Source organism: Somniosus microcephalus, chromosome 28 (assembly GCF_052327205.1).
Source record: "Somniosus microcephalus isolate GS21.2 chromosome 28, FLI_Smic_1.0, whole genome shotgun sequence".
NCBI lineage: Eukaryota > Metazoa > Chordata > Chondrichthyes > Squaliformes > Somniosidae > Somniosus > Somniosus microcephalus.
In genome coordinates this window covers 24,481,078-24,493,875 of record NC_141014.1, presented here as the reverse complement: position 1 = coordinate 24,493,875, position 12,798 = coordinate 24,481,078, and the positions used below count along the sequence as shown (strand labels likewise).

At 48.2% G+C, this 12,798-nt stretch overlaps 1 protein-coding gene across 1 annotated transcript in view; it reads left to right on the top strand.

The window, feature by feature from the left end:
- Positions 1-7,157, top strand: part of tmprss6 (transmembrane serine protease 6) — a 97,133-nt gene extending 89,976 nt beyond the window's left edge. Inside the window, exon 18 of the mRNA XM_085969620.1 lies at positions 6,778-7,157. Coding sequence (XP_085825746.1) covers positions 6,778-6,936 — 159 coding nt within the window. The 3' untranslated portion in view covers positions 6,937-7,157. The remainder of the gene's footprint in view (positions 1-6,777) is intronic.
- The last annotated feature ends 5,641 nt before the right edge of the window (positions 7,158-12,798 follow it).

Here is a 12,798-nt window from a genome sequence, read left to right as displayed (position 1 = left end):
CGGTCGAAGAGTATTGAAGGATTGAGGCAGGTATTCGGGAGGGCAGAGTATCCGAGAGAGGAGATGAAAGGAGGCATGACGACAGGAGAGAGTGGTCAGGGAGGGATAGAGAGAAAAGGAAAAGAGGGGGGAAAAGTGGAAAAGTATTGAATGGCTCGGGTCCAGAGCAGCAGCCAAAGTGCGCACGCGAATGGACACGGGAAAAGCTCAGATTACATAGGTCTGGTTAAATGTAGTAATTAAAGGGATACATATTTCCTGGTAGCAGGGAATAAGTTGGAGACAATAGTCAGGAGACCAGGGTCAAAGTCAGAGGTCCCATGGCAGGACAAGCCGACATGAGCAGGATGGGGCCAGCATGAAGCATCGACGAACCGCTGTCCAAAGCAGGCGAGTGAAGTCCAGAAGCTATTTGAATGGTAGAGAGTTCGAGGATGGAGGTTGTTGCCGTAGGAATGAGAGCCGGTAGCGATGCAGAAAGATGATGGCTAAATCGACGCAAGTTGGAGGTCACCGTAGATCAAAGCGGCGGAGGAAAAGTAAAACCACAAGCCAGCGACCAGCAAAGCTGAAAACCAGTAGAGCGAGTCACCGGACAGCAAGTGAAGCAGCAGAGCTGAAAAACCAGTAGAACCAGTTCAGCAGAGACACAGCCATAGTTTAAAAGGTAAAAATCTTTTAGCAGCAAAGATAGAGACACAGCAGGTACATAGGATTACATTACATAGGCTATAGGGCACAGAAACAGGCCATTCGGCCCAACCAGTCCATGCCGGTGTTTATGCTCCACTCGAGCCTCCTCCTGTCTTTCCTCATCTAACTCTATCAGCGTAACCCTCTATTCCCTTCTCCCGCATATGCTTGTCCAGCCTCTCCTTAAATGCATCTATACTATTCGCTTCAACCACTCCCTGTGGTAGTGAGTTCCACATTCTCACCACTCTCTGGGTAAAGAAGTTTCTTCTGAATTCCCTATTGGATTTCTTGGTGACTATCTTATATTGATGGCCTCTAGTTACGCTCTTCCCCACAAGTGGAAACATTCTCTCTGTATCCACTCTATCAAAACCTTTCATAATTTTAAAGACCTCTATTAGGTCACCCCTCATCCATCTTTTTTCAAGCCTGTTCATCCTTTCCTGATATGTATACCCTCGCATTTCTGGTACCATCCTTGTAAATCTTCTCTGCACCCTCTCCAGTGCCTCTATATCCTTTTTATAACATGGTGACCAGAACTGTACGCAGTACTCTAAGTGTGGTCTAACCAAGGTCGATACAGGTAAGTCTTACAGTGTAATCCAGCGTAGTTCAAAGCAGAAACGTAGTCTAGATGTCCAGAGAGGTCCAGGAGATCGGAAACCAATTTGACAAAAGAATTCAGCAGCATAAGACTTGAAGCGACCGAAAAGCAGAGCAGCGCCACAGCCACGGAGTCAAACCATGTAGTCAACCAAGTCCTGTCCGCGAGGAATCCAGTGATGGAGGTCAAGTTTCAGCAGAGTTCCGGCAGTTGAAGGAGCTCAGTGAGAACAAAGACATGCCGGGGGGTGGGCAGTGGACTCTGCAGGGGGAGCTTTAAATCACAGGATCACAGAAACCCCACAGTGCAGATAGAGGCCATTTCGGCCCATCGAGCCTGCACCGACGCATATCCCGCCCGATCCCCGTAACCCCTACACCAACACATATCCCACCCTATCCCCGTAACCCCACGTATTTAATCCCCCTAGCACTAAGGGTCAATTTATCATAGCCAATCAACCTAACCCGCACATCTTTGGACTGTGGGAGGAAACCGGAGACTTGGAGTTTGGGCTGAAATGCCTTTACTGTCAGAGCCAGGTTATCTTAAGCCATGGAAGAGAGGAGGTTGGGGGGAGATGCAAAAGTTGGCGATGGATGACCATGGATACAGTTGAAGAGCAGCTCAGAAAGGAGCTGTCAGCCCAGGAGCCATCTTGAAAATCTCCTCTGCACCCTCTCCAAGGCCTTGACATCCTTCCTATAATGTGGTGCCCAGAATACTCCAGCTGAGGCCCAACCAGTTACTTATGTCAAGGTTTAGCACCCAGCCTAGACTAATGGGCTAAAGGTCTCCTCTTCCAATTGGCGATGGGGTCCTTTGTGAAGAGAATTTGGGAAGTTTCAATCCAGTGGGGATGGGCCCATAGCTTAAAACTGCCCCTAATTCAATACTAATTAGTGATCTTACTTAGAAGTCATAGGAAGGCTTGTGTGGGCAGTGTCACATTGGTGGAGTATGGGTGACACTACTGCGGTTTGGGAGGGAGCTTTACCTTGCATTTAGCTGTCTTATAGCCAATGTTCCCTCTAATTTTTTATTCCCTGCGTGGGCCCTTTAACTGGCTGCGTGGGCCCTTTAACTGGCTGCATGGGCCCTTTAACTGGCTGCGTGGGCCCTTTAATTGGCTGCCCGCGCGCGCGGTTCCTTCAATGTGAAAGTCGGTGAGCGGCCTGTGTGGGGGCCTGGCGCAGCTTGGCTGGAAACGCTGCTTACCTCTGACCCGGGAGTGCTTGGCGCGGAGATTGGCTCCCCCTGAAATGGAAAAGGTTCCTCCACTAACATCCCTCAGATTGGTGAGCATAAAAGTTAAAATTAACCAGATGGTGGGTGGGGGGGGGGGGCTGGGGTGGGGAGCGAGCCCGAGAGAGGGAGATTGGAGAGAAGTGATAGAACAGGCACAGAAATAGATGTTAGATCAAGATAGGCAAAAACCACAGCTTAAAAAACCGTCATGCAAAGATCAAGAGAATTTGACAGAAAATTAAGTACAATTGTCTCTGTTTGGGCATATTTGCCCCTTTGAATGAGTGCAGACGCTCTCAGACATGAGCTGTGTGGCAGTATACAGTTGCCTGTTGCACTTTCGATCACTTGGATAATCAGTTAACCTTGAAAGCACTGTTTACTGTTATAACACTGACCTCCCCCCACCCCACCCCACACACACACAGTTTGGAAAGAATTCTTGCATTACTGATATTTAACATGTGCAGATCAGTAACTCTGGGCTTTTTCTTCTTCCACTTTCTCCCTTCCTCTCCTGCCTCATTCTGGCAACTCACACACACTCTCACAAAGTCCCGTTCACCCATCACCCCTGTGCGTTCCGACCTACGCTGGCTCCCGATCTGGCAACGCCTCGATTTTAAAATTATTGTTCGTGTGTTCAAATCCCTCCATGGCCTCGCCCCTCCCTATCTCTGTCGCCTCTTCCAGCCATACAACCAATGTTCCCTCTAATTTTTCTTTGGCCTGCCCGGCTCCTTTGACGGGCTGCGTGGGCCATTCAGAATTCTGCGCAGGCGCGGTTTTCCTATTTAAAAGTCGGCTTACTGGCCGCGCGGCTTAAAGGGAACGTTGGAATCATAGAAATTTACAGCACAGAAGGAGGCCATTCGGCCCATCGTGTCTGTTACCTACAACCCTCCGAGATCTCTGCGCTCCTCCAATTCTGGCCTCTTGCCCATCTCCTATTTTCATCGCTCCACCATTGGCGGCCGAGCCTTCAGCTGCCTGGGCCCTCAGCTCTGGAATTCCCTCCCTAAACCTCTCCACCTCTCCACCTCTCTCTCCTCCTTTAAGACGCTCATTAAAACCTACCTCTTTGACCAAGCTTTTGGTCACCTGCCCTAATATCTCCTTATGCAGCTCGGTGTCAAATTTTTTGTCTTATGGTAGTCCTGTGAAGCGCCTTGGGATGTTTTACTACATTAAAGGCGCTATATAAATAAATCATTGTTGTTGTTGTTGAATTGTACCAGAGATGAGGGACTTCTGTTATGTGGAGAGGCTGGAGAAGCTGGGATTGTTCTCCTTAAGAACATAAGAAATAGGAGCAGGAGTCGGCCATTCGGCCCCTCGAGCCTGCTCCACCATTTAATGAGATCATGGCTGATCTGATCTTGGCCTCAGCGCCATTTCCCTGCCCACTCCCCATAACCCTTCACTGCCATATTGTTCAAAAATCTGTCTATCTCCACCTTTAAATGTATTCAATGACCCAGCCTCCACAGCTCTCTGGGGCAGAGAATTCCACAGATTTACGACCCTCTGAGAGAAGAAATTCCTCCTCATCTCAGTTTTAAATGGACGACCCCTTATTCTGAAACTATGTCCCCTAGTTCTAGATTCCCCCATGAGGGGAAACATCTTCTCTGCATCTACCTCAGTATCTTATATGTTTCAATAAGATCACCTCTCATTCTTCTAAACTCCAATGAGTATAGGCCCAACCTGCTCAACCTTTCTTCATAAGTCAGCCCCCTCATCTCCAGAATCAACCTCGTGAACCTTCTCTGAACTGCCTCCAATGCAAGAATATCCCTCCTTAAATAAGCAGAGAAGGTTAAGGGGATTTTTAGTAGAGGTGTTCAAAATGATGAAGGGTTTTGATGAGAGTAAATAGGGAGAAACTGTTTCCAGTGGCAGGAGGGTCGATAATTCGAGGACCTAGATTTAAGATAATTGGCAAAAGAACCAGACGGGAGATTAAGATAATTTTTTTACGCAGCAAGGTGTTATGATCGGGAATGCATTGGCTGAAAGGGCGGTGGAAGCAGATTCAATAGTAACTTTCAAAAGGGAATTGGATAAATACTAGAAAAGGGACAATTTGCAGGGATATGGGGAAAGAGCAGAAGAGTGGGACTAATATCATTGCTCTTTCAAAGAGCCGGCACAGGCACGATGGGCCAAATGGCCTCCTTCTGTGCTGCATCATTCTATTAATCTGAAACTAAGCCATCCCATCAGTGAAAGATTAATGTCTAACTCACTCTATCCCTTTCATACCCCTGTTCTGGGTGGTCTCGTTACATTGCTTTCACTCACACACATTCTGATTCTCTATTCCCTTGTCTGTGGCAACTTGGCCGGAATTGAAGCTTTTTGTTCCAGGCCCCCTGGCCAGCCACAGTTATAAACCAGCACAGCAGGTGAAAGCAGAGGCTTCCAGCCTTATCACATAAGAGATAAGAGCAGGCGTAGGCCATACGGCCCCTCGAGCCTGCTCCGCCATTCAATAAGATCATGGCTGATCATCGACCTCAACTCCACTTTCCCGCCTGATCTCCATATCCCTTGATTCCCCTAGAGTCCAAAAATCTATCGCTCTCAGTCTTAAATATACTCAAAGACTCAGCATGCACAGCCCTCTGGGGCAGAGAATTCCAAAGATTCACAACCCTCCGAGTGAAGAAATTCCTCTTCCTAAGACTGTGACCCCTGGTTCTAGACACTCCAGCCAGGGGGAAACATCCTCTCAGCATCTACCCTGTCAATCCCCCTCAGAATCTTGTATGTTTCAATGAGATCACCTCTCATTCTTCTAAACTCCAGAGAGTATAGGCCCATTCTACACAATATTTAAAATGCCAACCCGCCTCCTGGGAGTGGGTTGGCTGCCCGCTCCACCCGCCATCCCATCCCGCCTCCGTTAAACCCGGAAGTGGGTGGGTTGGGGTCAGAATTCACACCCGACCCCAACCCACCTGTTTTTTGGGGTTAAAAGTCTCCTGCAATCTCTGGAACAGCAGGACATCCCTCAGCCAATGGGCCAGTCGCCCACTCCACGGTCAGCCTTTGAATGGACTGAGCTGAAAAATGCAGTATTTTCCCTCAGCATCCCCCTCTTTCTTCAATAATAATTTTTTAAGACCATTTAAGTGAGCTTAGTCAGGGTGACAAGGTCCCATTTGCTCATTAAACACTGACAGTGAATGATGGAGTGTGAGGATGCTGAATTCTGGAGAGCCAGTCTGAGCCAAACTAACGACATCTCCGGTGAAACTCCAATCTATGTTAAGTTAGCTTATCATCGGGTGGGATGGGCATAAAAATGGGCCTTGCCCCCCTGGGATAGAAAGAAGGAGGATTGGCCAGGGCTTTTGTCTCTGATCGCTATCTGGTGGCTGCTACTAGAAAGAAAGACTTGCATTTATATAGCGCCTTTCATGGCCTCAGGACATCCCACAGCGCTTAACAGACAATGAAGTACTTTTTGAAGTGTAGTCACTGTTGTAATGTAGGAAACGCAGCAGCCAATTTGTGCACAGCAAGCTTCCACAAACAGCAATGTGGTAATGACCAGATCATCTGTTTTTAGCGATGTTGGTTGAGGGATAAATATTGGCCAGGACACCAGGGAGAACTTCCCTGCTCTTTTTCAAATAGTGGCATGGAATCTTTTACGTCCTTCTGAGAGAGCAGATGGGGCCTCGGTTTTGGCGCCTCATCCGAAAGACGGCACTGCTGACAGTGCAGCACTCCCTCAGTGCTGCACTGGAATGTGTGTGCGTGGGGATGTCGGGTAAGGCAGAATCAGACTCGGCTGTCATGAGCCCTGTATGGGGTAGAAATTCGGGTGGCCTTGTATCTCACCCATGAAGAACATGAGACTCAGATGAGATATCAGAGGGCCATTGGGGGGGGGGGGGGGGGGAGGGGTTGGGGTCGGGTGGGAAGCTAAAGAAATAAAAAATGTAGAATTGTAAGCTCGCATTAGCCACATGCATTGAGAGGAAGAAGAAATAAAAAGAGACACTGTAGAAGGATAAAAAAGTGAAAAAGCAATAAGGTACATAGAAAGTATAGCACAGAAACAGGCCATTCGGCCCAACTGGTCCGTGCCGGCGTTTATGCTCCACACCAGCCTCCTCCCGCCCCTTCTTCATCTCACCCTATCAGCAAGTAATACTGTTTAAAAATGAATGCAGCGATATATTCAACTTGTGAATTCCCTTTCTGTACAGGGTGACTCTGGTGGGCCGCTCGTGTGTGAAGAGTCTAGCGGGAGGTGGTTCCTGGCCGGAATCGTCAGCTTTGGTAGCGGCTGTGCCCAATCAGACGCCTACGGCGTCTACACGCGGGTGACCAGACTAATCGGTTGGATTCACACCACCGTTTCGTAACCAAAGAGAATCGCCTACGTGCCACAGCGGAGAACTCTGGGAGCGTCGTGGCCCATGCTCCCACGGGACTGCCTCGTGTCAAATCGGTAAACCGGGGTTTTCGGCAGCTTTTGACGACGCCAGCCTCGTGGCCAACCATTGAGATGGCGATGTGATCTCCTCTGTAAATAGGCTATGCAGCCTAATGAGCCAACTACACCCGAGTTGCCTAAGCTGACTGGGTGGACGTTTAGAAGGGTGGGGGGGGGGGGGGGGCGGCGACGGTTTTAGCAGTTTTATTCTTACTGTATTTTTGGGAGGTTTGCACTATTCAGGGCAAAGGACATTAGGAACCATTTCTATATCTTAGCAGTCCCTCGGTACTGAGGATGACTTGCTTCCGCACTCAAAATGAGTTCTCAGGTGACTGATGAGTCCAATGCGGGACCTACAGTCTCTGTCACAGGTGGGGCAGACGGTGGCTGAAGGGTCGGGTGGGTACGGTGCTTGGGTTGACGTGCGGTCCTTCCGCTGCTTGCGCTTGGCATCCGCTTGCTCCCGGCGAAGATACTCGAGGTGTTCGGATGCTTCTCCTCCGCTGACCACGCTCGATCAGCTCCGAGGGACGGGTCACGTCGTCCGCATGCCCGATACGAAACTCCCAAAGCAAGCGCTCTACTCGGAGCTCCGACACGGCAAGAGAGCCCCAGGTGGGCAGAGGAAATGCTTTCAAGGGCACCCTCCAAAGCCTCCTTGAAAAAGTGCAACATCCCCAGCGACACCTGGGAATCCCTGGCCCAAGACCGCACAAAGTGGAGGAGAAGCATCCGGGGAAGGCGCCGAACACCTCGCGTCTCTTCGCCGTGATTTCAATATCAGACAACCTTGGTAGGGATTTTAACGGCTGGTCGGGAAAGTGGGCTAGCGAACTGCAAACCTCAGCCAGCGTTAATGGCTGGGCTTTGTTAATATCCCACCGGCCGACACCTGGAAACCGGCGGGTACACCGAGTGGCGCTGAGGCCGCCCGCCGGGCCCATGGTAAGTGCGTGGACGGGGGAGGGAGGGGGGGGTGGGTAGATGGAGCTCCGGGGCCTTCACCGGTTCAGGTATTACATCATGGCTGATCTGTGTCTTAACCCCATCTACCCGCCTTGGTTCCGTAACCCTTAAAACAACTTGCCTAACAAAAATCTACTAATCTCAGTTTAGAAATTTTCAATTGACCCCCCAGCCTCAACAGATTTCCACTGCCATTTTGTGAAGAAAGTTTCCTGACATCACCCCTGAACGGCCAGGCTCTAATTTTAAGATTATGCTCCCATGTTCTGGACTCCCCCCTACCAGAGGAAATAGCTTCTCTCGATCTACCCAATCAAATTCTTTAATCATCTTAAACACCTCAATTAGATCAGCCCTGAATCGTCTCTATTCTGTGGTCTTTTGAGTGAAGCAGACATATATTGTGAAATTTGGGGCAGTTTTGTGTCCGGGATCCTCTCGCTAGTCATTTCAGATAGAGTGAGAAAGAATGAGGCAAGATCCTGGCTGATGAGGGATTTGGCTGATGAGAGGGATCGGGTGGAGGACCAATGAGAACACAGCAGCTGCTGCAACACAGGCTAATTATTTTCATCAAATGATGCAAGCCAGCTTGATGTTGAATTCTTTCATCCCCCGCCCATTGCCCCAATCTCTGCAGACCACACTGCTTCTACGAGTGAGAGGATGGGCCTCTACCAGTGTTGCTGGGAGCCAGATGCTAGGAAGTGTATCAGCTGTAGCTCAGTGGGTAGCACGCCCGCCTCTGAGTCACAAGGTCCTGGGTTCATAGACCCCCCCCCCTCCAGAGCCTTGACCACAAAATGTAGGCTGTCACTCCAGTGCAGTACTGAGGGAGTGCTGCACTGTCGGAGGTGTTGTCTTTCGGATAAGACGTTAAACCCCGAGGCCCCGTCTGCCCTCTCAGGTGGACGTAAAAGATCCTATAGCACTATTTCAAAGAAAAGCAGGGGAGTTCGTCCTGGCCAATATTTATCCTTCAATTATCTGGTCATTATCACATTGCTGTTTGTGGGAACTTGCGGTGCGCAAATTGGCAGATGTACTTCCTACATTACAAACGTGAATACACTTCAAAAGTACTTCACTGGCTGTAAAGCGCTTTAAGACGTCCTGAAAGACACGATATAAACATATGGTTTTTCCCACTGCACCCCCAGAGGTGCATGGTTTTTGATTATCGTGTCTCCATGGTAGGGCTATGCATTGATGCTCCAATGTGTTCTGCCACTGAGGCCACTTGTATTTCAATTGTAGTTGCCCTCTAGAATCATACCGCACAGAAGGAGGCCATTCAGCCCATCTTGCCCGTGCCTGCTCTTTGAAAGAGCGATCCAATTAGTCCCGCTCCCCTATTCTTTCCCCATAGCCCGGCGAGTTTTTCCCCTTCACTATTTATCCAATTCCGATTTGAAAGTTACTGTTGAACCTGCTTCCACCGCCCTTTCAGGCAGCGCATTCCACATCACAACAACTCGCTGCGGAAAATATATTCTCATCTTCCCGCTGCTTCCCATGCCAATTACCTTAAATCCACGTCCTCAGGTTACCGACCCTGCTGCCACTGGAGACAGTTTCTTCTTTTCTCGATCAAAACCCTTCATTACATTTCCTGCATTACAACAGTGACTACACTTCAAAAAGTACTTCATTGGCTGTAAAGCGCTTTGGGACGTCCTGAGGTCATGAAAGGCGCTATAGAAATGCAAGTCTTTCTTTTCTTTCCTTTTTCCATGATTTTGACCACCTCTATTAAATCTCTCCTTAACCTTCTCTGCTCTAAGGGGGAACAATCTCAGCTTCTCCACGTAACTGAAGTCCCTCATCCCTGGTACCGTTTTTTTTTAATCAAAAAACATGCAGGATCATCTCAAATGATTTAATGTTTTGTAAAAATGATATTTGGACCAGCCTAAGTTCCATGTCTGTTTGAACTGGAGAGGCTTTGTTTAAATTAGATAATGCTCCTGCCGACTGCTGCTTAGCAAGGGACCCTTATGGAAAAAAATGATTTTGCATTACCACAAACTCAAACCAGGGGAAGGAGGTCAAGCTTGTAAGAGCGAAATGCAGAGTTTAGATTTAATTACTTCACACAGAGGGTGGTGAGTGTGTGCAACAGGCTATCGGGGGAGACAGTGGAGGCAGACAGTGTCAGTAAATTCAATGGGGAGCTGGATAGTTTGTTGGCATGAACGTCACTATGGGTGTGAGATAAAGTATAGTCTGGCAATTGTTGAGATCAGGCAGATGGATCACAACGGTCCCATTCCTATGCTCCAAAAAGAAGTTTTGGAAAATAAGTGAGTTTTTTTGTTGCTATTTCCTAACTCTCTTGGACACCGATGATGTACCTGAAGTTTGGATTGAGCTGGATGATTTTCTGAGGAATACCGATCAACATGGTGATTGTTGGCTGTGTACTCAGCCATTAGGAACATTACACCTGTCATCACAGCAACGCACACCATTACCAGCACAGGTCACGAGGGTGAGCAGGACCAGGAATCTTGGTTGGCCTTTTTCCCTCCCCAGCTCGGGGGTACTGAGGCTAACTGTTGAGGTTAGTTCAGTTGAGGTCAGCTGACCGAGGATCTCCATAGGTCTACAATCAATTCAAAGTTGTTTCATTCAATGTATTAGATAATTCCATTTTTTTAAGCAAATAAAGCTACAGGTACTTTGAATGATGAGTAGATGATTAATTGGATGGACCAGTTCCTCAGCACATGGTCCACTTACTTACTGTAATACAAGAAAAAAATCACAAGGAAACACTGATCCAGCTCAGAGAAAGAACTCTTTTTACTAACCTCGCAGAACATAACATAAAAAGTAGGAGCAGGAGTAGGCCTTTCAGCCCTTCAAACCTGCTCTGCCATTCAATAAGATCATGGCTGATCTTCTACCTTATCGCCACCTTCCCGGACTATCCCCATATCCCTTGATTTCTTTAGCATCCAAAAATCTATCAATTTTTGAAGATTGTTTGTATGACTGGTGTTAATTCTTCAATCCTTGTCACGTTCTATCGATCTCAGCCTTGAATATACTCAACGACTGAGCATCCACAGCTCTCCGGGTTAGAGAATTCCGAAGATTCACAACCCTTTGAGTGAAGAAATTTCTCCTCCTCTCAGTCCTAAATGGCCGACCCCTTATTCTGAAACTGTGACCCCCGAGTTCTAGACTCTCCAGCCAGGGAAAACATCTACCCTGTCAAGCTTCAATGAGATCACCTCTCATTCTTCTAAACTCTAGGCCTTCTGTACTCAATCTCTCCTCAAAAGACAATCTCCCCATCCCAGGAATCAGTCTAGTCAATCTTCTAAGGCAAGTACATCCTTCCTTAGGTAAGGAGGCCAAAACTGTACAGACTCCCACTGCTGCCTGTTATGGGACTAGAAATATGAAATCACTTATTTTCTTTTTTCCAAAGATGATGTTACTGGTCTGGTTGGTGGAGTGTGAGCACCTCCAAGACCTGGGTTAAATCCAACCCAGATAGATGGGGATGAAAGTCTTGCCCCTCTCCGCAGTCGCTTGCCTACATAGTAAAAGTATACTTACTCCAAACACATTGCAGGACATTTTGGTGATAGGGAGCAGAATTTCCGTGTGGGTTCTCCCGATCTCCCACCGTAACTCTTAGTCGGTTCTCCGGAATTTGCACCAATCTTCCGCCAAAGTTACGACAGGAGAACCTCCCCCCGCCCTCCACAGAAATTCTACCCCAAGGTGTTCTTTTAAGTGCAAGAATTTCTTTCAGGGTTGTCGGCAAGCTGGGTTTGAGGTAGTCTCAGTCCAGTTCCCAGCGGGCACGGGTTGCAGCGTGTCATTTGGCAGCATACCGGCAATCTGAGTCAGAGTGGCTGGTGCGGGAAATGGAAATGTTGGAACTACTGCAGCAGGGAGCGCTCTTTTGAGATTGAGGTTCAAGCGCGTTGTTGGAGGAGAGTAAGAGGGAGCTCTGCTCTGGATCTGACCTGCTGATGTTGAGTGTCAGTCCTTTCCCTAGGGTGAGCACGAAAGAGGAAAACCCAGCATATTGCTGTACAGTCCCGCAAACCTTGGAAACCTGCGCTCCGATGGAGCCCCCACCAAATTGGATTATTTTGCTGACAGTTTAAAGCTTTTCGAAACTCTTCCAGTGCTGGGATTCAATGCAATATCTGTGTTCCTTTGAAGCTGCTGTGTTTAGTGATGCTGCGATACTTGAAGCAGCTGCTGCTGTATATTTTGTATAAAAGGAATTGTAGAATGACTGAGTTTTGGTCTTTTTATTGTGACTGGAGATCATATTGTGAAATGCCTTGTGGGGGGGGGGGGGTTCCCTCGCGGTATAAGACTCGATGATTGCAGAGCGAAGCTGCGGGAAGATCTTAGAAAGGCGTTGGCCCCAATTTAATGTGGGTGGAGCGGTATGGAGGACATAGGAACAGGAGGAGGCCACTCAGCCCCTCGAGCCTGTTCCGCCATTCAATGAGATCATGGCTGATCTGCCACCTAACTCCATACACCCACCTTTGGCCCATATCCCTCAATACCTCTGGTTAACAAAAAGCTGCCAATCTCCGATGTAAAATTAACAATTGATCTAGCATCAATTGCCATTTGCGAAAAGAAGTCCCAAACTTCTACCATCCTTTGTGTGTAGAAGTGTTTCCGAACTTCACTCCCGAAAGGTCTGGCTCTAATTTTTAGACTATGCTCCCCCCGCTAGTCCTGGACTCCCCAACCAGCGGAAATAGTTTCTCTCTATCTACCCTATCAGTTCCCCTTAATATCTTGAAAACTTCCCAAATCACCCCTTAACCTTCTA